Below are 27,237 nucleotides of genomic sequence, written 5' to 3' on the forward strand. Positions count from 1 at the left end.
CCAGTGGTCTAGTTTGTGTTCCCCTCTGGTTTTTGGCTAGGGCGGCGTCCTCTCCTGCCTCCCAGAACGCAGGGTCCACAGAGAGAAGCATGGTAGACACCCCGAGTCATGTGGACAAGATGAGGTGCCCCCCCTCTGGGTCCCGGCGATCCACGGTCCAGCTGTGGCCGCACTGTCTGTCCTGCAGCCCCGCCCTGCTCGCTTCCTCCCTGTCCACCCCAATGCCCGGGGTTCCCAGGCCACTTGTCATAGGAGTTCCTGCTACATAGGATCTGCTGAGCATATTCATGTGAAGGAGTGAGCAATTAATAACGATCGCTCCTTTCTGAAGTTTTTGCAGCTTAAAAAAAAAGAAACTTTTTTAAAGGAAGAAAGAAAGAAACATGAGAGGTAGAATGACAGACCCGCAGTTTCCACTGGAGGGCCTTCCACGCACGCCTGCCAAGCACACGCCACCCTGCTTGCAGGGTCAGAGGCTGAAAGCCAGCGGCCCACTTGTCCCCCATGTCAGCAGCCCTGATGGGGGGCCACTGCAAGCCAGGATTCCTGCCTGTCCGCTGTCAACCGGGCACGTCAGCAGAACTGAACGGTGAATCAAAAACTGGAACAGTTCGCTTCAGTGAGCTAGGTCCCAAGCCTAACTCCAGTAGTGTGTCTTCACTGGACTGTGAGCCACCTTCGCCTCCCTCCCCTCGCCCCGTTGACCAGTTTCACCCAGAACTGAACCAAGAAGGGCGCATACTCACATCTGGCGCGCGAACCCCTCCCATTTCGCAGGCGAGGACGCTGAGGCCCTGGGGGTCGTGGCCCAGCGCTCGGTCGCAGGGCCCCTCTGTGGCCCAGACTGACTCTCCGCTCTGAGGCCCCTCGCTGTCCCCGCTGTCCGTGAGACCCCTTGACTCGGGCCTCAGGGCATGGCATCAGGGGTGCCAGGTATGGTGTGTTTTTGGATTGAGAGCCTCTCTTACCGTGAATTGGTAACCCAAATGGGGGTTCTCCCAGCCCGCACTCCTCCCACAGCCCTAGAAAATCAGAACCTTTAAGATGCCTGTGACTCGAGGGGGAAGGGCGTAGCTCAGGGGTAGAGTGTGGGTTCAGGCCCAGTACCTCCATTCAAATAAATAAATAGACAGTTAAAAACCCTAATCCTCCCCCCAAAGGAAGTAAATGAAATGTACGGTGGCTCGGTCCACGTCACGATCACTAACCTTTTCATTATTGTTACTTGCCTCTGTTGGTCTGCTCCCTTCTGTCTCCCTTTCAGAGGCTATAATGACACCCACCTGCACCCTGGTCCTTACCTGGGGGGACGTCCCCCAGACACCGGCAGCTTTGGGAGATGTTGCTGGTTGTGGTAACTTGGTGAAGGGGGGCACAGAGTGTGCTGCAGGCACCTGCTGGGCAGAGACCACAGACGCGGCCGCATGGTGCCCAGGCCAGCCCCCCGCAGCAGAGCTGCCCGGCCCCAGCCTCCAGTGGTGGTGAGACTGAGAAACCCCGATCCAGTCCGCACAAAGGGGCGGAAGAACCTCCTGCAAGTCCTGCCACCTCCGCAGATGAGGCTTTTTACCTCCCACTGCCCCTCCCAACCTCCCCCCGTGTGTCGGAAGTGTCTCTAGTCCTAACGTTCACGGCAGGAACGCGACGCGCCTTCTGCTTTTACCCTGAGCTTTTGTCTTCCCTGCCTCGTCGCCACAGTTACCATTTCTCAAGGGTGCAGTGCAGTCCTCCAAGCAGGCTGACACCCCGTGCTTTCCCTGCTCCGTCCAAGCTTCTCCTCGAGGGTGGTGACTAGGAGCCTCGCCGAGCGGGCCGCGTGGGGCGGGGGGCCCGCCTCGTGTGGGCCCTGCTGTGGCCGCCTTCCTCTCTCCCTGCTAATGTCATCACCGTCTTCATCATCAGAGGCCTTTATGAGGCGCCTCGGTTCATATATCCCGGCACTGGGGGGGTCTCCGGCAGAGACCACCCCACCAGCCCCTGACATCCAGGGCTTGTCGGCTCGGACAGGCAGCACACATGTCAGCCAACCACGAAGGCATCTGGAGACCAGGCTGCAGGCCCCAGGCAGAGGGTGCGAAGCCAGATTCTTAGGCAACATTCATGACAGGAGTAAGTGTGCCTGGGAGTCGGGGCCCTAAATCCTTTCCAAGAGCTGGCTGCAGGCTTCCTGAAGGACCAGGGGTTTCGAAGCTGTGGGAAGGGCTCGGGGTCACGTGTTCCAGGCCCAGCCGGGGAGAAAGCTGGATGCTAGCGGAGCTGTGCCTCCTGAGGCCTTCCCACCACGCCCGCCTCGCCTGGCTGCCCCTTTGTCTCCCCCTGCAGGTGTTCCATGAGCAGGGTATCCTCTTTGGCTACCGACATCCACAGAGCTCCGCCACTGCCTGTGTCCTCAGCCTCTTCCAAATGACCAATGAGACCCTCAACATCTGGACACACCTGCTGCCCTTCTGGTAACTCCCCGCCCCCTGACCAGCCATCTCGGTCGAGAGCCTGGGAACCGGGGCTTCCTTAAACACAGCGGGGCTGAGAGAGCTGGGGTTCCACGCTGGGGTTTGTGGGACTCCCCCGTGGGGCGTAGACGTGGAGTTGGGAGATGTTGGGGTCTCCCGCTGGGGTGAACTCTAGGGCACAGATTGCAGTCGGATTTGAGGGGCTCCTGGCAGCTCCCCAGTCTTTCCCTGCTTCCCTGCTTCAGGGCCTGATTTGATAGCATTGTCTTATTCAGTCTTGGAGGCTTTCTGGACCCTCTGGAAGCCCTAGTTAAAACTCCCCAGCTTGAGCAAGTCCCTTAACCTCTCCAAGCTTCACATTTTCCCACCTGCAAAGCAGCCGTGATCGTCTGCGCCCTTCCCGGGGTTGCCCCGAGGGTTTCTGGAGGAGACACTGGGAAAGGACACGGGGTGCGGGGTGCCCACGGTGGCCGTGAGGTGCGCGGTCAGGCAGCTCTTTGACGGAGCCAGCAGAGCGGTGACTCTGGGAAGCGCGTGGGCACAAGTGAGAATCGGCAGGAGGTGAGGAGGGGCTGAGGAAGCTGGGGCTGGAGGCCACCTGCACACACCTGGGCCTGTGCCTAACGAACGAGGGGGGTGGAGTCGGGGTCAGGGGCCGGGTCATAGTGCATCAGTGCCGGCAGGCCCTCAGCGGTCACTCAGCCCGGCCAGTGCTGGCCGTGGCTTGCTCACGTCCCCTGGCCGGGTCCCGCACAGGCTGGGCTCAGACTCCCTCCCGCAGGGAGCGGTAAGAGGGTCTGTCGGGCACGTGCAGCTGCGGCCTCTCTCACTCCCCCTCCTGCCCTTTTCCAACCTGAGAAGGACCCCACTCCCCCTCCCTTGCTTGTGGCCCTGACACCAGAGTGAGACCGCTAGGGACCGGCCACCCCAGGGGAACAGAAGGCAGACGACCGCCGGGTCGGGACTGTGAGAGGCGCCCCGGCCCGGGAGGCTGAGGGCCCCCTGTGTTCCAGCTTCTTCACGTGGAGGTTTGTGAGCGTCCTGCGTGCGACGGACATCCCGAACGACAGCTACTCCTGGCCCCTGCTCGTGTACATGGGCGCCAGCTGCGTGTACCCGCTGGCGTCCAGCTGCGCGCACACCTTCAGCTGCATGTCCGGGAACGCCCGGCACATCTGCTACTTCCTGGACTACGGCGCCGTCAGCCTCTTCAGCCTGGGTACGTGCGGCCTCTCCCTCCCCCCGGGACCCCGCCGCCTCCCGCCCTTCCCCCTGCGGCTGTGGCGCCGCGGGAGGGTGACAGCAGTCCCAGCGCACGGCCCAAGTTCCTGACGAGCGTTTTATAAGGAACTCGTCTGAAGGTGTGCTGGCAGGTACTGAACGCTGGCTGGCTGAACAAGAGCCCTGGGCCGTGTGTGAGCCGCCGCTGTGGGGTAGCCCTCCCGCCCCGCTGGCGGCGTGAACAGGGGTGGGGGCCGATGCGAGGCGGGGCCCCGTGCTCGGCAGGGCCTCTGCACAGGCACAGTGGGCTGAGGACTTACTGCTCCCCTGACACGATTCCTCTAATTGTCAGCTGACGTCATTAAAGTTTTAATCATTGTTAATGATTGAACAGTTCTAACAGTGGACTTGCAAGTTCTCTGACACTTTAACCACCTGCTGTCGCAGGCCAGGGGCGTCGTGCTGGCCTCTGGCGTGCCCAGCAGAGGAGGCGTGGCCAGGGACCCTGCTTGCTGAGGCGGGAGGAGTGAGCCCTTGGCTCTAAGTGCTCCTGGAGCAGAGTTGGGGGGGTGGGGGGTGACACCCCAGCCTCCTGGTGTTTCCCTCTAAGTGATGCCCCTCCTCCTGTCTGCTCACCGCCCCCACCTTGGGCATTGTCTGTCCCCTCTCACCCCAGTTCTAGCCTCTGCCTCCCTCCTGACCCCACTCCAGGTGTGAAAGCAAAGTCCCCATCTTCCCTCAGCCAAGAGGGCGTGCGAGGAGCCTCACTCCCTCCTCTTCCCCACCCCTCCTCTCCCCCCTCACTAGTTACACACGCGTACACGCACACATACGCACACGAATGTGTGCACACGTATCCGTACACACACACACAAGACACATTCACACACGCGCGCGTCCACAGACGTATTTATGCACGCATGCACACACACGTGCACACATGGGGACACACACAGTCTTCACTGCCTGCCCTCCCACTCCTCAGTGCTCTGCTGTCCGGTCCCCGCTGTTTGATGGAACTCTGGCTGCTGAGGCCCCGGTCTCCTCCCGACCACCGGGACCGAGCCTGTGGTGCGGGGCCCCCGTTCTCTGGAAGCCTGCCTCCTTTTCTCTGGCCCTGTGTAACATGTGTATCCCCCTCTCCCAGTCCTCCTCCCACTCGGCTGCCTTTGCGTCCTGCTTTGCTGGGTCCCTTCCTCTGCCCTCCTCCCTGGGTGGGTGAGCTCAGAATCCATCCCCGGGGCCCCGCTCTTCCGTGGCCAGGCCCCCTGGGAGGCCTCCTCAGCGCCCACACGCCCCCCTACACCTCTGGAGGAGGCCCTCATAAAGCCTTTCTCTAGTCTAAGCTGCTTGCCTGAGGTCCCCACCGCATCCAGCCCTGAGGCCTAGCCGGGCCACACCCTCCCCACCCCGCCCTCCACGTCAGAAACCTGTGAATGACCCTCACCTCCTCCTGCCACTCCCCCTCAACACCCACCCCCTCTGCCATCCTGCCCGATCAGTGGGCAGGCTCCATTGCCTTTCTCCTCAGTACCTTTCGGACCGGCTGTGCCCCCCTCAGCTTGGGCTCACGCACTCACTCGTCTCCCTGGGCCGTACCCACCTGCCCTGGGGAGGCTTCCTCAACGCCTTCTGACCAGGGCACCCTCCCACTTACACTCCCCTGGCTCCCGGTCACCTGGGTGTGCTCCTTCACCCAGCGTCGTGCAGAGCTCCTGCTCAGCTGCCCCCAGCGCATCGTGATGGGAGCAGGTGCCTTGGGGCAATCAGTATGCGGCAGGTTCCGTGCTGAGCGGCTGACACATGACCAGGGGCCTGTGGTCCAGCTGCCACCACGCCCTAGAGGTTACATGCTCTCGGCAAGTTTCCTGCCCTCGTCAAGCCTCGGTTCTCTCACGCGCAGAATCAGCACAGCAGCTGCGTCACGGGAGTGTCGTGAAGGTTAAGTACGTTTGTAAGTGAGCAGCTCAGACAAGCCTGGCGCTTAGCCAGTGTCACAAGGTAGCAACGACCCCAGTTGCCAAGGGAACCGCGGCAGCAGTCCCCGGACGCAGGGACTGCCTTACGCCCCCGCCGTAGGTGAGGACAGCGGGCACAGGAAAGGCGGCTGCCCGGCCGCGCAGTCCGTAATGACGGAGCCAGGGCCGGAGCCAGGGTTTGGCCGTCTTAATCCCCCACCCAGAAACTTCCAGTGGCTTCTTCCCGCCTGAAGGGGCAAGTTCCCTTTCCGTACCCTGGTGTCCAAAGCTGTCTCCTGCTCCTGCTCCCGCTCCCTGGAAAGCCCCCCCGCCCTCCGGCCCCCGTCAGGACCCCCCGTCTTCCGAGGTCAGCCGCTCTGCTGCCTGCCCGCTCGCCCCCAGTGCCCACCTCAGCTGGAGCCGCCGGGGGGCCCTCGCTGATTCCGCCTCCCGCTGCAGCTTCTGGCGAGGGCTGAGGCCGCCTTGCTCTTGCAGGGCCGTGGAGCTCTGCCTTGGGCAGTGTGCACGGGGCGGGCGCGTCCGGGTCCAGTGGGGACCTCGCCCGGTGTCAGGCGGAGGGAAGGGGCCATCTGTCCGCGGAGGCGGTTCCCAGCCGAGTCGCACGGGCAGCCTGCGGGAGTGGGGAGCTCTGTGCCGGCAGGTGGCGGTTCCCGGCCCTCCCGCCTGCTCAGCCTCGGGCTCGTCACTTACGGCCCAGCCGTCAGGCGGGATCAGGGGCAGAGGTTGAACCTGTGCGGCCTGAGGCCTGCTTCAGCCTTGAGCTAGGATCCCAAGGTTCCAAGGTCTTTGGCTAACAGGTGACCCCAGTCCTGGTCTTAGGCCCTGGGCTGGCAGGTCTGCACTGCCTCTCCCCGAGGGGCCTCAGCAGCTGACAGGACCGGGGAGGCCATCAGGCCCAGGCCCCCGGACACCTCTGGCCCCTTTGAAAAGGACAGTGACCGCTCCTGTTCTTCCAAATAAAAGCCGCAGCAGGCAGGCCTCTAGAAGGCCTTTCAGTCCCTTGCCCTTGCCAGCTCCAAAACCTAAAACAAGATAAAACACCCTGGCTAGCTTCCCACGCCCAGCCTCTCAGCTGGCCGGCCGCCGGCCTCGCCCCGGCGGGGCCCTCCCCACCTGCAGCCTTGACCGTCCCCGGGAGCGCCCGTGTCCTCGGGCAGGCGAGGTGTGCATGCTCAGAGCAAAGCTGAGTGCACTGGGGGTCGGCCTGGACCAGAGCACGTGGGCAGAAGGAGGCAGCGTCACCAAACTGCCTGCGCTTGAAGCTTGGCTCTGCTGCTTTGTAGCCGCGTGCTCCCGGGGGGTTACCCACGCTCTCTGTGCCTCCACTCCCTCACCTGTAAAATGGGGCCACGTGCAGGATTGGTGTCAGAGAGGGGCTGCAAAGATGATGTGAGTTTATACATGGTCAAGCCCTCGGGCCTCGCTGCACTCAAGGACCACTCCCTGGGTAGGATCTGGGTAGGCAGGGGAGAGAGGGGGGGCGTTCTGGGAGGGGCAATGGCGCAGGCGAGGGGGAGTGGCAGGCCTGCTTGCGGTCTGTGGGGCGGGCGAGGGCTCGGCCAGGTGCTGGGGCTGGTCTCCCCCGGGGCCCAGGAGGTGCCGAGTCCCGGCCTCCTGCCCAAGGCTGCTGTTTCCCCAGGCTCCGCCATCGCCTACTCGGCCTACGTGTTCCCGGACTCCCTGGTGCGCAGCACCTTCCACGACTACTACGTGGGCCTGGCCGTGCTGAGCGCTGTCATGAGCACCAGCCTCTCGTGCTACTCCAGGTACCGGCCCCGCATCTCAGGTGGGACGGGGTGGGGGACCGAGCAGGCAGCTGCCCGGACGGTCGGAGGGCACGGTGGGGAGGAGGCATTCGGGGCCTGTGGCTCACAGGACCGGCTTCTCGGCCACACAGCCTGTGCAGGTGCTCAGGGCCCCGTGACCGAGAGGGCTCCACGCTTGGTTCAATGCCCTGCTGTCGTCGTCTTGAAATCCTGAACGACTTTTGAACAAGGGGGTCCCCTCCTTTCCTTGTGCTCTGGGCCCTTATGCCCTCTCCTTGTGCTGGTGCTGTTGCTGGATGGGACGCTTATCCTTCTTGAGTCTGTTTGCTCCTCTATAAAATGGGGCCAACACAGCTCCCCTGTGAGCCGATGTGAGGATTACAGGCAATGTACCTGGAACACTCAGCACGCAGAGGAGGCGCCCAGAGCTGGGCATCCTGCTGCCAGGGACTGGGCGGGTCTGCCTCTGGATACAGGCGCTTCTCAGAGACGCTGTGGGTTTGGCTGCAGACCACTGCAATGAAGCGAGTCACACGAAATGTGTGGTTTTCCAGTGCGTGTGAAAGTATGTGCGCACTGTGCTGCAGTCTGCTAAGTGTACAATAGCATCATGTCTGAAGGAACGAGGAGCACTCCGTAAGCAGAGAATACTTCGTGCTAAAAATGCTAACCATCCGACGAGGGTTGCCACAAATCACCAAGCTGTAAAAACCACAGCAAGGCAGAGTGCAGGGGACCCAGGTCTGCCTGGACGCGGGATGCGTGAGGGACGTTCACGCGCCCGACACATCCCAGGGCAGCTGCCCTCCGCGCGTCATGCCCAGCTCGCTGGCTCTAATCCCTTCTTCTTCTTCTTTTTTCCCTTTTGCTCCGGGAAGCTCACTGGAGTGTGAGTGCTAGAGCGTTGTTCTGAGAATGACTACTGTAGTGTACGTAGCTCTTGGTAAAAGCGAACTGCCCCAAGTTACTTAGAAAGTCTCTCGAGTGGTGGTGTTGGGGTAACGTGCCTGTGCACACGGTGCCAGGTGACGTGTCCCTGGCGGGGGCCTCCCATGGTGGGTGAGGAGAAGCGTCACCCCTGGTCACCTGGCCGCCACCCGCGGTTCCACTGCACCCGTCTGAATCTCCCTGTTAGATGCTGCTGCCTCAGAGGACGCTCATTCCTGGCAGCCGCCTGCTCTCCCCTCCCCAGGAGGACGCGGGGATGGAGAGGGAGGCTCTGTGCCTCCCCTACAAGGGTTTGGCTCTGGCTTTCTTTGGGCGACACTTAGGTTTTGTGAGACTGAGAGGTGGGCAGCTTTCCCCAACTTGCCGTGGGCCTTCCTGCCCTGAGGCTGCTGGGCTCCCGGGCTGGGGGACGGAGGGTGGGGGCCCGTCCGGGGAGGGGGACCTCTCGTCTCCAGGTTTATTCTTGAGACTGGCTCCTGTGTTGCTTCATCCTGTGGAAAGGGCTGTGTGGGGGGGTCAACTCCCTCTTCCCTCCTCCTGGAAATCAGAGCGCCCTTCCTTCTGGGAGGAGACAGGGTCGCCCAGGGGGGCAGAAAGTGGAACCAGACGTCATGGGTTATTGGTTCCTTCCCCCCTAGTTCCTCAAGGACTCTGGCGATTAAGAGCCCTTTCTGAAGCACTGCCTCCTGTGTCCAGGCCAGAGCTGGGAGGGCTGCTCAGATCACGGTGGGGAGAGGAGAGCGGGTCCCTGCCTTGGGTGAGACAAGGTGTAGCACACGTAGAAAAGTGACTCTGATGCTAAAAACAGCCCGAGAGAGAGGACTCGTGGCCTGGCGGTGCTTCCGGTGGGTGCAACCGGTGTTCCAGGTTCTTGTCCCGTCCTAGAAAGAGTTCAGAGACAAGACGTAGTGGTTAAAAAAAGTAAAGTGAGGATTTCCTAAAGGATGGACAGTGCACTCTCAGGGGAGGGCAGCAGGCTCAGGGGAGCGGCTGCCCTGAGTTTCTTTGGCAAGTTAGCTACACAGGGTGTAAAAATGAATGGGCAGAATATTCACTGGGGAGGGAAGGGTCTGGGGTCATATTGCCTGATTATCATCCCAGCTCCACCTTCCCGTGGGGAGGAGGGGTTTCTGTCCTCATTTAGTCTGGATTGGAAGTGTCATGGCCTCGGTGCGTGATGGGTACTTCTGATCTGCAAGGCTAATTTTATTGAAATGAGGGCATAATGAGCAAAAGGTTACATTCGAAACTGGAGATTCCTGCCTTTTCTCACCTTTCTTTGTCAGTTTCCAGGCCACTCATCCCCCCAAAAGTTGTGGCCCCTTATCAGCCCGAAGGTTCCTGCTTTTCTTTCTCTGCCCAGGGACCCTGGTGCTCACATGGTGTGTGGTGTCCTGCGTTTGGCCCGTGCCCCTCCTTTCTGCCCCATTCCTGCCATGTGGCCTGTGTCCGCCTTTCTCTGCTCATGTCTCGCTGTCTGCTGCTCTAACAGAGGCAGAGTGCCTGGATGTGGGGGCTCACAGGTGGGCCTGAGCCAGACACACCTGGACCAGATGTTTGGACGAGCCTCTGTCCTGCTAGTCAGCGCCTGCTGGGCTGTGTGGCTCTGCTGCCTGGAACTGAGGATCTGAGGGGACGAGCACGGTGGGCTGAGCGGGCAGGGACGGCTTCGTGGGTGTGGAAGACCCAGCCTCAGAATTCATGATCTAGGACTGCTTTCCCATGAACCCCCAGTGCGAATTCTCAGAATGTTTGCTACTTTTGTTTTTTTTTTAGGCTTCCTGAATCACCTACGAGGATATACTGTTTTCTTCTAGCCAGGAGTCTTCCCTGGTTGTTCAGATACAATGAACGTGTCTTTTGGGTGTGACATGCCTGGTACCTTTGGACAAACTTGCCTGGCAGGACAGGTTGGCCAGGAATCTCTTGAATGTCTGTGCTTGGGGCTTCTCCCTTGTCAATGAAACAGAGTATTTCTGTTTATTTATGGGGCACATCTTTGGCTGTTTCATCCATCTTTCCATCCACTTGGCCACCTATCCATCCATCCACCCACCGGTTCATCCACCCATCCATCCGCCCACCCATCCATCCACCCACCCATCTGTCTACCCACCCATCTACCCATCCATCCATCCATCCATCCATCCATCTATCCACCCATCCATCCATCTGCCCACACAACTGCCCATCCACCCATCCATCCGTCTGCCCACTCATCCACCCATCTTTCCATCAATTCATCCAACCAGCCACTCAACAGTTCTTTAAATGCCTACCATGCTCCAAGCATCACGTTCAGCTCTGGGAATACAAGAATGAGTCAGGTTCAGTCCTTGTCCTCAGAGAGTGCCCCATGTGGTATGAGAAGCAGACTGCAGACACGCAGAAAGTCCAGGTGGAGTCATCATTTCCTTTAAAGGCCAGAGGGAAGGGCCTAAAGGCACGTAGCATCACAGAATATGGCAGGAGCAAATAACAGTAATACAGCTGCTTGGATGCACAGGCTCGGTGAGGTGGCGTTAGGACTGAGTACTGAGGAAGGCTGAACACTTTGGCTGGAGAGGAGGGGAGGGCCCTTTGGACAGAGCCAACAGCCTGGACGGGGGCGAGGGCCCGGACCGGCTGGGATGGTGCTGGGAGGCAGCAGCGAGCTTCAGAGTTGCCGGAGTCTGTACGGCTGGAAGGGGGAGAGGAGCTGGAGGGGGACCAGAGGCCGCTGGGGATTGGGAGCACCTCGTGTGTCCCACACAGGACTGCCCTGTGCTCACGAAGTACAGTAAACAGCCAAGGAGGACGGTTCTGTGGACTCAGCTTCCATGCCCTGCGCGGCGTCCTGGCACGTCCACAGCCGCTTAAGTGGAGGATCTGGGGGCAGAAAGGGAGGACGGCCCCATGCCATGTGCTCGGAGCCCCTGAGAGAGGGACAGCCCACCCTGAGAGCCCGCCCGGTTCCCCTGCACCCTGACCTCGCTTCTTCCCTCGGGGGTGGGTCCCTCCTCCACAAGGCCAGTCCCCTTTGTTTTCATCCTCCGTCTCCGTCTTCAGCATCAGGGGAGTGAGGAAGACGCCCGGGGGTGATTCTGGCCCCGACTGACCAACTTCAGGAGGAGGGCGAGGGGCGGCCCTGGTTTCACAGACTTGCTGGCCTCGGGCCAGCCACGGCCCTTAAACAGAGCGTCTGAGAAGATGTCCCCTGGGCTCCTTCTGGCCTGGGGGTGGTGTGGTGCCAGCTTCAGCAGGGCTTCTTGTGCAAGACTTCTCCCCTCCCCTTCTGCCTCCCCCCACCCCGCTCCATCAGCCCGTGGTGCGGCCAGCAGTGGCCGAGAACCACCCTGTCCGCCTGAGCAGAAGGAGACCATGGGCCTCAGGGGTGCGGCTCCAGTTACCACGTGCTTCCCAGGATAGCACGGTCCGAATGACATCATTCCCTTACGACGCACGTCCTTTAGGTCAGTTCCACACAGAGGGCCATGGACTCCCCTGACTGGTGTTTTGGTCCTTACTGTCATTGCCTTTAGTTCAGACGAACACGCTCCAGAAGCCTGCTGTCTTGTTCTGCAGCACTGGCGCGGGGCGGGGGGCGGGGCAGAAAGCGTGGCCTCTCCGTGGCCCTTGGAGCCAGATGGGGTGACAGAGACCCCGCCTGCTCATGCCTGCCGACCACCGGAGGCCCAGCAGGGCGGCACCACTGCCTCGGGGGCGTCAGTTACCCAGTGTTTGCTGTACCTCACGAGGCGCTGCAGGCACTTTTCCATTCATCCTTCCAAAGCATCCAGCCATTGGTTTTTGACAAATGCTTGCTCAGTGAAGTGCCTTGTGGTCAGTGCTGCGAGGGACAGATGAATTGTCACCCCTGGTGGAGAGTGAGCTCAGAGCGGCACGGGGCAGGCCTGGAAGAGGGTCTGGAGGTCGGAGCCCGAGACGGGAGGCTTAGCGGACTCACCTGGAGGTCAGAGGGCTCAGCCAGAGGACAGGGGCGCTGCAGGGCCAGGGGCAGCACTGTGGGAATGTCCGCGTCCCTGCCACGTAAGCCACACGACCACAGAGCAGCCGTACCCCAGCACACGCACACGCACACGCACGCAGCTCTGCAACAGAGCGATGCTACAAAGGCCCCCTTGTTCCGAGCGCAGTTCCAGGACTTGCAGATGCTTCCAGCTTTGTTGCAACAAGATCTGTCAGGTTTTGAGTGGGCTGGTGCTGTGTGAGTCCTCTGCTGACGGAGGCTGCTCCTGAAATCCAGCGGTTCCTTCCAGCCTGGTTCAGGCGGAGGAGGCCTGACTCCCTGTAGGTAGGCGCCCACCCTGGGGCGCAGGGGTCGCCTCCCGGGCGGGGCTTCGGCGACTGGGGCTCGATGCTCTGGGGGACGCAGGCGCCGCCTCTTGGGCGCTCTGGCTGTGGCGACACCCTGTGGTCTGACTTGGAACTGCACCCTGGTAGTGGTGGTCCCCGCTCGGCGGCTGCTGGCCCTTCTGCCCTTTATCCTCTGTTGCTGTCGCTCTTCTGTTCTGCTTTTTCTCCTTTTCTCCCCTGTAGACTCGGCTTTGCAGCTGGAGAGGCTGGTTCGCTTGCCCTTGGGGAAGTACTTTTTCAGGCTGGGCGAAATGTCTCGAGTTGCAGAAAATCCATGCTTTGGGGGATGGCCCTCGCCAGCCAGAGCCGGCTTTCTGCCCGTGTAAGTGGAGCATGCTTTAGGAGCGAGCCTCTCTTCGCCAGGGGTGCCAGGTGGCGGCAGTGCATGGGGACGGAGGGAGCTGGCTCGCCGTGGTTGGGCAGGGTCTGCCAGCGTGGACCGAGAAGGCTGTGCGGACAGGCCCTGGTTCTGGGGCGGTGGGAGTGCGTTCTGTTTGTCCCCTGGGGCAGAGGGGTGTCTGTAAGGACAAAGGCTGGGTGGTGGTCTGAGGCCTGTTCAGTGTGCTGAGGGGAGGGTCGTGGAACCAGCCAGACAGCCCTGGGCATAAATCCTCGCTTTGTCTCTTAAGAGCTCATCTGATTTTAGGCAAATCACCCAGAACTCTGTTCTCTCCTGTTTCTATTTTCTGGTACAATGAAGCTACAAGATGGGGAGGGGAGAGGATGGGTCCCTCCATGCACGTTTTTTTTAAAGCTGCCCTTTGGTGAGTCTCTGTGCTGGGCGCAGCCGTAAGCTCCCACCGAGGACCATTTCATGAAACCCTTGCAGCAGGCCCGTGAGGGGTCCCGTTGTGGTCCCCGTTGCACACGAGGACGCTGGGACACAGGGGTACGCCACCTGCTGGGTGACCTGGCTGCGAAGGGCAGAGGCAGGATGGGACCCAGGGTGTCCAGATGGACACTGAAGTGGGATCGCAGCCCCGTGTGGCCGCACCTTCCCGGGGTTTGTGGTTCTCTCCAAGGCTGGGCGTCTCTTCTGAAAGACAGTATATTAAGGTCCCTATTTCTCCTCCTCCTCCTCAAGCTTTTCTTCCTTCTCCGCCCAGTGTCTGCAGGGTCAGGAAAGGAGGAGGGAGGTGCCCGTGGGCTTGAGAGAAGTTGGAGCTGATCTCTGGATCTCTGGAGGCCGCAGGGCTTCTCGGGGCCCACGGTGGCCACCTCTTACCCAGAGCAGGGATCTCCGGGCCGAGCTGCCATGAGGGCTGGGCAGGACGCACCAGCCAGGTGACATCTGCGTCCTCAGACAGGCTTCTGAGCTGGGTGCTGGGGATCCAGACCAGCTCTGCCCTTGAGGAGGGGTCCCTGACCGCCCAGGAGGCGGACATGGGCATCTCGGCCACATTCCACCCCAAAGGATGTGGGCACAGGGGGCTTGTAGTCAGGTGACTGCACTGGCTCTTAGGGCAGGGGCGGTGGGCCCGGGATGGAGGAAGGGCAGGCTTGTGGGCTGAGACAGGGCGTCGGGGAAGAGAAGTGAGGCTCAGTTGGGGGCACACACTCCATCCTTTCCGGAGAGTGGACGAGGGGGAGTGGGAGAGGCTGAGCTGGCCCCAGCGCCTGGGTCGCCTTACAGACCGCACCAGCCCTGGCCCTGCTCGCCACCCCGTGGGGGCCTCTGGCTTCGCCATGCGCCCGGGTGGGTAGTGAGGGAGGACCAGCCCTCCACAGACACTGCGGATGAAGCAGGTACTTGTCCTGCCACCAGGCCCAGCCTGGCCGCGTGAGTGCTCCCTGGCCCGCGCCCCAGTTCAGGGCTGTGGTTTTGTGTGGAACCTCCCCTTCCCCATCCTCCTGGTGTCCAGCCTGCCAGTCTCCCTGCCCTCTTCCCAGGCTGGGCCCACGCTAGCTGAGGACCCATCGTGTCCATCCCGGAAGACCCACCTGTCTTTGGGACAGTCAGGACCCTGATTTTAATGTTGGTTTCATCTGCCTTTGAACTGGAGGCAGGCGGGGGCGGCGATGAAAGAAAGAACAAAAGACGGTGTTTACTCAGTTTCCCCGTCCGTTGTCCCTGAGTGTGGTACTAAATATTCCAGGAATCTCTGAACTGATTAACTCCTGATTGCACCTGCGGCTTCTGCAGGGCGGTCACCTGGCGGCTCGGACTAGTTCGGCATCTCAGCCCTTGCGGGCGTGCTGGCCCCGGGAGCCCGTGCCACCACTACCCGCATGCCCCGTGGCCCGAGGGTTACTGGTCTGGAAGGCCTTTCGGCAGTTAGGTGACATGGCTCTTGAAGGACTGCTGCTCAGTGCCTGTCCCTGTCTCATCCTGATACCACTGCTTCTCGTGGTGCCAGGAGATTGTCGCCCCCCATCCCGCCCCAACTCTCTTCACATCTGAGACTGAAGGAACGGAGAGGGCTGGGGAGAGGCTGCTGGCCGCAGGCGGAGCTTGTGCCAAAATGCTTGTGTTCGGTTGGTTACTTGGCCCGCTGTTATTTTCTATGCGCACGCGCGCCCTGCGCATGAGTGTGTGTATGTGTGTGTGTGTGTGATTTACTGAAACCCTTTCTCATTCTCATTTCTCCCCCCTTTCCTTCCCCGATTTAGGTTTCTTGAGATCCAGAAGCCCAGGCTCTGTAAGTTGCTCCGTATCCTGGCCTTCGCTTATCCCTACACCTGGGACTCCCTCCCCATCTTCTCCAGGGTAAGGGCCCGGCTCCATCCCCTCTCTGCCTGTTGGCAACACCAGGCAATCAGCTGTGTCCTGAGCTCTGAGGGTCAAAGCACTGTCCTGGTCACAGTAGGACACGTGGGAGTTGAGCCCCAGCTGCTTCCAGAATGACACTTGCAGACTAGTTAGCAGATGGCATGAACACAGAGGCCAGTCAGTGGCCAGTGCTGACTGGGGGCCCAGGAGCAGTCCTGGAGGGCTGGGCAGAGGAGGGGCCTGAGGTTTAGCAGAGCGACCAGGAGAGCAGGCTCTGGAGGCAAAGCTCTAGTATTTATTCCCCGCAAGACTTTGGGCAAATTGTCTGTCGTCTTGGTGCCTTGGTGGTTAATAACCTCCTTTCCTCATCTGCGGGGAGGATCACACGAGACAGTGTGGACAGTGCTGGCACGTGGCAATATTCCTGTGGATACATCGTCATCTAGTCTCGTCAATTCACGTATTAGTAGTAATGAAAAAAAAGTATCAATGAAAGTCTTAAAGGATAGATGGGAATTAGATGAAGAACACAAAGAAGAAAGTCCATGTGCTCTCAAATCAGATGGGCCTGAGTTCAAATCCCAGTCCCTCTGCTCACTGGCTCTGTGACCTCAGGCAGTGCACACAACCTCTCTGAGCCTCAGTTTCCTCCTCTGTAAATGAGGCTGATGTCTCCTCCTTCACAGAGGGCGAGAGGGGGTTCATCAAGAAAGAGATCTGGTGGGCTCAGCAATGCCTGGCCCAGGCTCCCAGAGTGGGAGTCCCCTCCCAGAGGGAGTCTGAGCTGAGATGGCAGGGCCGGGTGAAGGAGAGGCGTCCAGCCGCTCCACCAGCTGAGGCCCCGAGCTCGTGCCCCATGCCCAGCCTGTGTGGGCCTGGGGGAGACCCAGGGATGGGGACGCAGCCCATCCCCACGACGCCTTCCTGGCAGGAGCACAGGAAACCAGGGCAGAGAGGACAGGCCGGTCCCACGGGCCTGCGGAAGCCCACGGCGCAGTTCCTGTGTTAGCAGAGCCCCGTGGGCAGCGGGCAGCAGGCAGCGGGGGGTGGGGGGAGGTCTTCTCCTAATCGGCGCCGTTGCTGAGCTAACCGGTCGTGGAATCAGCCTGACTTCATTACTGATTAGTGGTTGGCAAGACTCCCTCCAGCCCAGTTTCCTCACGTGCAAAAGGGGAGAAACGGAGTCTGCCTTGGGGTCACTGCTGAAGCTCCGATGAATGATGCAGGTGGACGGCCTGGCCTGGTGCCCTCAGCAAGTGGCGGACACGCAGAAACCATACCTCACTTCCAAACAGGACAGCGGCTGGAGTCAGTGCTTTCTGACGACCCGGAAGCCTTCCCGGGGCTTCTGGACCTCCATGCGCTGGCTGGAGAGCATCGCTGAGGGGGCGTGCTGCTGGGCGTGAGCGCGAGTGTGAGCTGGCCCACCCCCCCGAGGAGGGGCAGCGCCCTGTCTGACAGGACCGTCTTCCTTTCCTCTGCTCTTCTGTTTTCCTTTCCTCCCTTCTGTTCTTTCTTTCTTTTTATGTAATGAAATAACCCAAAGGCCCGTCACGAGCACGTGGGGGATTAAACTGCAATCTCCCTGGGTCTCCATCCGCTCAGAACGGGAGGCCTGCTCACACAGCCCCCGGGGCCCCCTTTCCAGCACAGGCCTGGGCCGGGGAGGGCCTTGGCGGAGTCCACACGCCTGTGCAGAGGTGCCCGCGGCCTCCTCACGAGACCTGACGTGTCTTTGAATACCTGCAGCTGTTCCTGCTCCCCGGGGGGAGTGCACAGAATGAAGCCACCCTGTACCACCAGAAGCACATGGCCATGACCCTCCTGGCCTCCTTCTTCTACTCCGCACATCTGCCGGAGCGCCTGGCCCCTGGCCGCTTCGACTACATCGGTGAGTGCGGGCGGCCTGGGGTTGGGGGTCCCATCACACGGGAGGCTGGGCAGGGAGAGAAGCAGTTCTTCAGAAAGTTCTCCGGGCACAGACCACGGGGAGTGAGCGGTCAGGTGGGATGGCGGGGGATGGAGAGCAGGAGGGCCTGGGATTCTGGAGCGTTCCTAGCCGGTGTGGGGCCGGGAGAGTCCCACGATTGCCCTGGTGTGAGATCCCATTATTAAGTGAACATTGAAGGCAGCTGCGGAGGAACAGGAGCGCCCGAGTGCGGAAGCCTCCAGGGCACCAGCTGGTAGGGGGCTGTGTGGAGGAGGGGAGAGTCCTCTGCTTGTTCAGGTGGGTGTGATGGGCCAGGGATGGTGGCAGCAGTGGTTCTCGGGGTGGCCCAGCGTCAGCATCCTCTGGGAATGTGCGGATTCTCTGCACCTCCCACCAGATGTCCCATCCCAGAATCATGTGGGCCGGGCCGGGCGCTCCCTGGGGAGCTGTGTGGTTCTCCGGCGAACCTGAGCTCACTCAAGCTGGAAAACAGTGTGGAGAGGAGGTGTCAGGGCCACAGTGGTCCACTCACTCCTGCCGGCAGGGTTCCTTCCTCTCTGTCTCGGGAAGTGGGTGGCAGGGCAGAGCGTGTCTCCCGGACCCCAGCTCTGGGACTGGTTGGAGGAGGGGCCTTGGGCCACTGCTGGCGAGGCTGATGCATCCTGGGATGAGAGCTCCTCAGATAAGCGGTCGTGGGGCTCGCTTGTCTGCCAGTGGTGGGCAGGAGCCCCCGCCTCCCCAAGCCCACTTTGCCCGTGAGCGCCCACGTCCTCCCACCTAAGACATGTGGCCAACAGTTTGCTTTGTTCACTCTGATGAGAGCCTATCCCGCTCTCCGGCCGAAGGGATTACAAGAAGCAAAATGCTTAGAGGGCAGGTTTCAGAAGAGGGGAGACAGGAGGTCCCGGAGCAGGAGGGAGCCCGCCGGCGCGACCACACCCCAGCCCGGCCCCACGGAGTGGAGGCGGGTGGTGGGAGGTCTGGGCGCGGCAGGAAACGGCCCTGGGCCTTGCTCTGCCAACTCTGGACTCTCAGTAACGGTTTATTTATTCGCCCTCATCTGTCCTCTTGGGCCTAGAGCAGAAAGGCGTCCCTCGAGGGGGAAACTGCCAGAGAGCAGTTCAGGACAGATCTTCCACTGGTTGTGGAGAGCCCTCCGCCAGACCGGGGGGTGGGGGGGTGGGGGGGTGGTGTCTGTCTCCAAGGCCCACAGGGAGCCCCTCCCACTCCTGCCTGGGCAGTACATGGACCTCTTCCTGCTGCAGCCACAGCCCCGTCTGTCAAGTCAGCACTCGTGGCCGCTTCGCCTTTTTATCTCCTGCCCTAATGGGGACAGATTTGCGCCTCAGTTGGTGAGCGCCCCAGTCACCTCCAGCTCAGCCCTGTGTCCTTGGAGAGCACGGCTCTCGGCTGGATAAGGAACCAAAGCGGCTCACACGCAGGTCTGGAGACGGTTCACAGCCTGTGAGTGTGGTTGGTGAGGCCGGGCTGGCCCTGCGGCTCAGCTTCCCCCGGGGGATGCAGACCGGGGTCCCCCGCCCCCCACTCGGCTCTCCTGCTCCTGCTCGGCAGCGCGGCGGCCAGGCTGGTCCCTTCCTGGGGCGCAGTCACTGAACGCTTACTCCTGGGAGGACAGCACTGAATTCTCGCTGCTGTTCTGTTTTGCTCGAACTGAGGGAGAACCCTGTTTACCCCTCGGGTTGCGTCAGTGAGCTAGGGCTGCGGTGACGGGGACCAGCCTGGCGGCTGAACCGGCAGGTCCTTTCCTCGTAGCTCTGGAGGGGAGAGGCCTGAGGCCGGGCGGGCGGCAGGGCCGGTGTCTCCTGGCGCAGGCGGCCTTCTCCATCCGCCTGCACGCGTGCGTGCCCCGCCCTAATCGCCTCTTCTTACAAGGACGCCAGGCAGGGTGGGTCCTGTGCTACTGGCCTCATCTTCACTTGTCTTCAGAAGGTCACCTTCTGAGGTACGGGGGTTAGGACTTCCAGGTGCACATCTGGGGGAGGGAGACAGAAGTCAGCCCGTGAAACGTGTGGTCTCCCCTTACTCCTGGTGTCTGAGGGTCGTCCCCGAAGCCGCCCCCAGCCCTGGGCGGTGTGCTCCTCTTCCCACCAGATCAGCACCTCCCTGCCACTCCCCCCACCGCCTGCTGGGCCCCACCCTCTGTGGACGTGTGCCCGGTGAGGAAGAGCCCTGGTCACGTCTGGGGTTAACCAGCAGCAGGCAGAGGAGGACCGCATCAGCAGCCACAGAAAGCGCGACCGGCTGTTCCTCCGGCCCTGAGGTCGGGCTCTGAGCTGCGTAGTGCCGGCCCCCAAGAGGTACCCTTGCTGTTAGTAGAGCTGTTCACGTGAAAAACAGGACCGGTGGACAGGTTGTTTTAAAAATGGATTTAGTTTGTTCTGGTGGCCTTTTTATTTTTCTCATGTTACCTTTGAAAGATAAATTTATTAAAGCATATATTATCACATAATTCTTTAATTTCAAGTATACAGTTCAGTGATTTTCTTAGTAAATTCACCACATTGTACAACCATCATAAACGAGTTTTGGAACATTCTCATCACCCCCGGCAGCTCCTTCGTGCCCAGGTACTGCTAGTCCCAGCTCCCGCCCCTGCCCGAGCAACCACTAGTCTGCTTTCTGCCCCCGTGGAGTTGCCTTTTCTGGACGTTTGGTATAAACAGAATCATCAGTATGTGGCCTCATGTATCGGCTTCTTTTCCTCTGCGCGATGGTTTTTGCATACCTGCCGTACTGTGCACCTGTCCGGACGTCTTTTCTTGCTGATTGGTGGCCTTCTGTGTGTTTGCTGTAGGTCACAGCCACCAGCTGTTCCACGTGTGCGCGGTCCTGGCCACGCACATGCAGATGGAAGCCATACTTCTGGACAAGACTCTGAGGAAGGAATGGCTCCTGGCCAACTCCAGGCCCCTGCTGCTCCCTCACATAGCTGGAGCCGTCCTCCTGTGCCTCGTCTGCAGCCTGAGCAACATAGTTTATTTCTCAGCTGCTCTGTATCGGATTCCCGAGCCAGAATTACTTAAAAAAGAAACATGATTCAGACCATAAGCCTTCTGTGCCAAATGTCACCACCAAGCCTGCAACATCCTACGCCCCTAAGCCAGGGGTGTGGTTCCAGTTTACAGTGGCTGGAAATATTTATAGAGCTTGGTGTCGGCACTTTTGAGTGGCTTCCTGTCAATAAGGTGTTCAACTGGGGGGATGTCTCTGGGTGTGCAGTGGTTCTGCATGTGTGATTTTAAAGGGGGAACATGGGTCCAGGTAGGTCCTCAGGCAGGCACACCATTAATGTTTCACGAAGCGTTAGCTTTGTTTAAAGTGAGCTCGCCAGCTCTATCTCAGCAGTTGGAGCGGGCCCACCGCCCTGCAGCTGCACATTAAGTAGCTGCTTTGGGCTTCCCTGCCCTCGCGGTGGGCCCCTGAGGACAGAATGCGCTTCATCTGCTGAGTCTCACGCAGCAGAGTCTCTCCGAGGGCTCCCACCGTGGGAGGAGGATGAGCTGGAACTACCGGCCAGTAGGGGAACCTGACAGAGAGGAGGCCCGGTGCATGGGAGCCCCGGGCTGGGAAGGCGATCCGGGGGGAAGGAGCCTGGTTGGGGAGGGGTCTCATCTTTTCCCCACCTGCGAAGGGGCCGGGTAGGAAGAGCCCTCTTTCCCCACGAGCCCGCCCCGCCTCGCAGAGCAGCTCCTAAGTAATATGGACTTGGATTTTCTTAAAATCCGGGACTGGGGGTCGTGCGTTCTGCTTTGCTCTGCTTTCTTGTCGCGGGTTCGGTGCCGCAGGTGTCAGGCAGTGCAGGGGAAGTGTGCCCCTTGGGGTGCCGGCTGAGCCAGCCCCAGCTGGCGGTGCTCGGCCCTCAGCTTTTAAACCAGTGACTGTATGTTGCCTCAGCGTTTCATAGGTGCAAAATGCAGCGTTCGCGTGCGGAGGACGCTGAAGGCCTTGCCAGAGAGACGGAAACACTTGGTGAGCTTGTGCCAATGCAGGTTCCCCTGGGCACAGCCAGAGACCCTGTTTTACTAGCTTAAAACGTGGGTTTCCTGGAGAGGGTCTGCGCTGGAGCAAGTCCCCTGGGTGCTTCTAAGCCAGGAGGGCCATGGGCCGAGCTCGAAGACGCGCTGGCGTCACAGATCCCAGAGGGCACTGGGCTCTTGGCTTGGTTTCGGTCGGTCTAACTTCAGCAGCTCACCACCTCAGGGTGAGTCAGTCCCCTGCTTTCCACTCCATGCGGTGCTAAAAGGCCGAGTGTTTTCTCATCTGTTGCGTGACTAATTAAGGTCCCGTATTTCATGGGGTCTTCACAGTGTACAGAAATGCTGACGCAAAACAGGTTTTCACGGAGGCCTGTCAACCCCTGACGTGCACTTGGGAACGACTTAAGGGGCCACCCGCCACAGCTGACTCAGGAGCACCCCCATATCTTGGAATACTGCCTCTGTGGTGGACTGGCCCAGACACCCGAATGGGCTTGTCAACTGCTCACCGCTCAGTCCTCTGGGGACAAGTAACAATTTATGTTGGCTGAGAGTGGTCAAGAAATATGATTCGTTAGCTGTATTACCTGTTTACTTCCTCTGGGGACAGTGGACTGATAAAATGATGTGGGCTGGTAAATTTTTGGTACATTAATTGCAAGCTGCACAACAGAATTTGATTTTGGCAAGAGGCTGACGTTGCAAGTGGAATTCTACTCCAGCAGGGTCTGTGGGCTTCTGTCTCGTCCTACTGTAAGTTCGGTTCAGTTTTATGGTGAACAAAGGCACAAAGTTTAAACACCCTACTCTAGTGATGCCAGAGGCGTGAAGCCTTTTACATTCTCTTGTTGGTAGAGAGTGAAATAATGTTCTTCGCTTAGCCCAGAAACAGTTGAAAGATAACGGGTGACTAATTTGAAGGACTTTAGGATTATTTGAAAGTTACGTTGCTTCTCCAGCACGGTTAGTGAGGAAGATGAAATGGTAAACTTTAAGTCAACAATATCAGACCAAGTGTCCCATAATGTTTTTATAAGTTTGGTAAACCTAGTCCCATCGTATACTTTTGGACAGTGTTACAAACTACAATTTTATAACGCTTTGTAATACACTGATTTGGAAGCTTCTAATGTCGAGTGAGAATATATTGTATGGGTTCAAATCTATTAATTATTAAGTATTATGAGGTTGGATGTGGGTGTAGTTTTGCTTAAGCCATTCCGGAAATTCAACAAGGTTGGCAGGGGGTCAGTTGAAATCTCACTGGAGAAATGTCTTTTAATGTGGCCGTTCTCAATTTTTTTTGTCTCAGTACGCTTTAGAGGCTTCCCATCCTCCCACTGTGGTGATTGCTCCCCAGGGCCTTGTCTCCTAAAGGGAGGGGTCAAGGTGGGCAACTCCTAAAGGGGTGTGCCTCGTCCTCCTCCCCCTGCTTGAGAAGCACCACCGTGACATTTACCGGGCGTCGTCGCTGCGGTAAGACTGAGCACGTCTGAATGAGGCCGCTCAGTCAGCGCCTCTCCCTCCACTCCCAGATGGGGGAGCTGCATTTCCCATTGCTCAGCTTCTAGAGGAGAGGTCTCCTCTTCTTTCTAAAGACATGAACTTGTCATTGTGGGTTAGAATTAGCAGTGGGATGTTTAGCAGCCTTTGGATACACAGTGATTTAAATATTTGGTCTGCAGTCTTCCTCAAAGTGTTCTTGGTGGAGACGTTCTGTGGAAGGCAGGTTGGGGGCCACTGCTGCTGTCAGATATGTTGGAGAAACTCTTCATTTGGACCTGCTGTCTTTAAAGTTCGTTTTGGCCCTGGTGCCCTTTTTATATGTAACCCCTGTTAACGCCGCGTAACAACACTTTACAACATTGAATGAACGCCAGGCTCTGGTCTTCCAGTCGACCGTCCATTAGGGATGAGAAGGCAGAAACCTGTTTCCAAACTCAGAGGTGTTCTTCCAGCTTACACTAATGTCTGGTTTTCTTAAACTGTGTGAAAGAAAAAATTTATTTATGATAATAAAGGCCTCCTGGTTCTCACCTGGCTTGGGTGCATTTCACTGAACACACTGCAAACACGTTCACTCGTTGTGGGCAGCAGAGTCCCTTACGTGTGCGGACTGTTAAATCAGCCGGCGAATACTTACTTAGTGCCTGGAGCCTGTAGGACAAACCCCGCCCCAGGGACTGGGGGTACGGGGTGAACAAAGCCCAAACCAGCCCTCCCTCGTGAGGCTGATGCCCTGGGCAGTCAGTGGGACACGGGACATAGAAAAATTCAGATAATGGTACATGCTGTCAAGAAAACAAGTCTGGTGAGGGAAGAGGGAGGTGTGGGGAAGGGCCGGCGAGATCGGATGGTCGCTCCGATAAACTGACATTTGAGGAGAGACTTGATGGGCGAAAATGAGCCAGCTTTGCCAGCATGTGGGGTGAGTACTTCAGATCCATGCAAGCGCAAAGGCCTTGAGGCCAGCAGGCATGTGTCTTATTGGAAGGCTGGAAATCAGGCCACTCATTCCTGAAATGTGTAGCTGCAGAAGGCAGGAGCGTGGCTGGACTGGATGACTTCTAAACTTTCTTCTGAACCCTCCTGGGAGATGGCCCAAGGGACTTTCCTGCAGCCCCTTGGTACCCGTATAAATTCTTCACCTCTGCCACAAGTGCCCCTCGGCAAATAGCTGTCCCACACCTTCTCTTTGTGTCAAGTCTAAAACGGGCTTACGTTCTGCCTCCTCCAGAGCATGGAACAAGGAACCTCAGAGATAATTCAGTCCAGCCTTTCAAAAACTTGTTTGATGGTGTCAGATGCACATTCTCAAGTGTAGACTAGCTGGGGGAGGAAGGTGGGGGAGGTGGCCCTGGAGTTCTGAATTTTTATCAAAAGCTCAGGTGATGTTTAATAATATAAGGGAGTTTAAGCAGCACTGATACAGGCCAACCATTCCTTCTCTCTCTCTCTCTTTTTTTTTTTTTTGATAGAACACCAAATTGTACAAAGAATTCCCCAGTATTCTTCACCCTTGTCGCATTAGATACTTAGGAAACTCTCTGCTCCACCAGCGGAAGGCTCCATTATCTGCAGTGTGTTTGTTTACTTGCTCAGTCCTGGAATGTGCAGAATGTCGATTCAGAACTACTAACCCGGGTCTCCAAAAAGGCCTACTAATTAGAATTCAATGTGTGTTTCAAGTTCTTCTTGTCTTGAGCCCAAGGGCATACACTGCATTTGAAACCGTCTGAATAACTCGGGGAAAGGATAGCCTCCTTTCTCTGTGAGTGTGTTATTCACTTGCAATGTGGCTCCGATCATTCGTGGGTTTTCTGTATCAGTTTTACACCCTCCCCCAAGCTTGATTTTATTAATTTGTTTTTTGAGTTTGTATAACATTAACATTAATGCCCACTCATTCATTTTACAAGCGGCCTGGGAGAGCTCTGCCCAGGCCTGGGGATGTGGGGTTGCGCTGCCAAGGCCTCTGAGGCCTTGGCTGCGCTGGGTGTGCTGGGTGTGTCGCAGGCCTCTGGTCTCCATGTTACCGCCTTCGCTCAAACCCTCTGGGCTTTGGCAACTTCTGGTGCTTCATGGCTCAGTTCCCCCAGCTGGACTTTTTTAAGGGAGTGTTTGGATTAATTATGGTTTCCAGTCTGGGTAGTGTCAGCCCCTCTTCAGTGATTTGCACAAGACCCCCTCCCTGAGTCTAAAGTTGAACTTACCATGAGACCAGCAAGTCCACCCAAGAGAAACAGAAATGTCTACATAAATAACTGTATGCAAATAATCACACCAGTTTCATTCACAATTGCCAAAAAGCGGAAGCAGCCTAGATGTCCATCAGCTGGAGAATGGATAACCGTCATTCGGGGGGGGGCACTACTCCGCAATGAAAAGGGAGAAATTACCGACGGACGAGGCACGTGGACGGGTCTCAGAAGCACAAGCTGAGGTACAGCAGAGCTGTTCTTGCGGGGAGGGCAGAGTTCAGCAGTAGAGCGTGTGCTTAGCATGCACAGGGTCCTGGGTCCAGTCCCCAGCACCTCCATTAACAAACTGAATTCTTAAAACCCTAATTACCCTCAAAAAAAAAGAAAAAAGAAAAGAAAAGAAAGACATTCTGGACAAGACAGAACTCTAAGGAAGGAGATCCAGAAAGTGGTGGCCAGCGGCTGGGGACAGAGGCAGCACAGGGAATTTTCTGTGTGACGGGAGTACTGTGTGTTTGATTGTGGCAGTAGTCACAGGACGGTGTGTGTTTGTCAGATACACAGACGGCACAAAAGGGTGAATTTTACTGTATGTAAATTACACCTCAATAAACCTGATCTTTTAAGAAGCCTCCCAGTTTTACCCTCTGCTCTTACCCTCCTTTCTGGTCTGGATCTCGAGTTCTAGGGGAAATTGCAAATCTTTTACTGGCTATGGGGAGTGCTTGACCATTTTTGAGTGGAGAAATGATACAACGAATTGGCATTTAAAAAGTTAAGTCAGTGAGCTTTAATGAGGATAGAAGTGAAGGAGGAAGAAGAAACCTGTCTGAAGGCTGGGGGTGGTGTCCTTGACTGGGGTGTCCTGTGAAGGGATGGAAGCTTTCATTCCTCCAAACATTGGCGGAGAACCTTCCCTGCTGGGCACCGGAAGCAGCGGTGAGGACGCGGGGATAAGCTGGGAGAGGGGACTGAAAGCAGTGACTGCAAATTGGGATGCGGCTCCAAAGCAAATCAACAGGCTGAGTGACCAGGGGAGAGCAGGGGGCGGTGGACAGATAGCAGGGGTCAGGCTTCCAGGGCAGGGTTGTTGGCAGAAGATCTGCTGGGAACTGAAGGTAAGGAGCCGTTGTCAGAGGAAGGGAAGGAGGAGTGCTTGACAGCAGAGGGAGTGGTGTGTGAGCCCAGGGTGCTCGGGGCCTCACAGGTCATCGAGGCTGAAGAGGTGCAAGGGGAAGGGACAGGTGATGAGCTGGGGAAAGAAGAGTCGCAGGGCCTGTGTGGGTCTCCAGCAGTGGGAGCTACCAAAGTTACAAGCAGGGGTCGACGTGATCAGATCTGTGATTTAGTGGTGGGCTGGTGGCAAAATGGAGCCTTGACTGGAAGACGGCAGCAGGAAGCCTGCTAGGAGGCTGCTGCAGTCACTCAGACAAGAGGGGTGGTGGCCAAGGGAATGGAGGGAATGGGGGAGATTTGAAGGCTATTTAGGTGGTAGGGCTGTCAAGTTGAGTGGTGGAACAGAAGGAGAGGCACAAGTCAAAGATGGTACCTGACAATCGGCTTGGGTGGTGGATAGATGGTGATGCCATCCACTGAGGGAGAACACGTTCAGGGGAAGAAATTAGGATGTGTTAGGTGTGAGGCGCCTATGGGGCATGCAGGTGGAGAATTCAATAGGCTGTTGGACATAACGGGTCTGGAGCTCAGAAGAGCAAATGTGAATCCTGTGTGAAGCCATAGGAGTGGCTGGGGGTGCCTGGGAAGAGGGTGTGGCTAGTAACTACCAGGTCAAAACCCTAAGTCACAACATTTAAGGGAGAAAAAAAGAACTCACAGAAGAGGCTGAGAAAGAAGGGCTGGCACGCTGCGAGAAAAAACAAAGGCACAAGAAGAGAGGAATGGGAAATACTTTTTCGTATGTTAAGAGGTAAGTAAGATAAGGGTGTGGAAGGGTCAAATAGTCTTAGCATCAAGGAGGTTTTGATCTTGGTGAGAAGAGTTCCACTGGAGAGACGGAGGCCAAAGCCAGACTGCAGAGTAACCAGCAGCCCAGCCCAATTCCTAAATAATATAGATTCCAGCCTTTCATTTAATAACAAAGTTCTAATGGTTCAAAGACTTAAACATAAAGGACAAATCAATGAAAGCATTAGGAAAAAGTATAAGATAAAAAAAATT

At 58.1% G+C, this 27,237-nt stretch overlaps 1 protein-coding gene across 8 annotated transcripts in view; it reads left to right on the forward strand.

Annotated features, from left to right (window-relative positions):
• PAQR5 (progestin and adipoQ receptor family member 5) overlaps positions 1-23,398 on the forward strand; it is a 52,250-nt gene extending 28,852 nt beyond the window's left edge. For all 8 annotated transcript variants that reach the window (XM_032469355.1, XM_032469354.1, XM_032469360.1 and 5 more), the window contains 6 exons: positions 2,323-2,450; positions 3,464-3,669; positions 7,290-7,416; positions 15,331-15,427; positions 17,180-17,321; positions 20,176-23,398. In XM_032469355.1, the coding sequence (XP_032325246.1) occupies positions 2,323-2,450; positions 3,464-3,669; positions 7,290-7,416; positions 15,331-15,427; positions 17,180-17,321; positions 20,176-20,417 (942 nt within the window). In that variant the 3' untranslated portion in view covers positions 20,418-23,398. The remainder of the gene's footprint in view (positions 1-2,322; positions 2,451-3,463; positions 3,670-7,289; positions 7,417-15,330; positions 15,428-17,179; positions 17,322-20,175) is intronic.
• The last annotated feature ends 3,839 nt before the right edge of the window (positions 23,399-27,237 follow it).

The sequence above is a fragment of the Camelus ferus genome, chromosome 27 (assembly GCF_009834535.1).
Source record: "Camelus ferus isolate YT-003-E chromosome 27, BCGSAC_Cfer_1.0, whole genome shotgun sequence".
Taxonomy (NCBI): Eukaryota; Metazoa; Chordata; class Mammalia; order Artiodactyla; family Camelidae; genus Camelus; species Camelus ferus.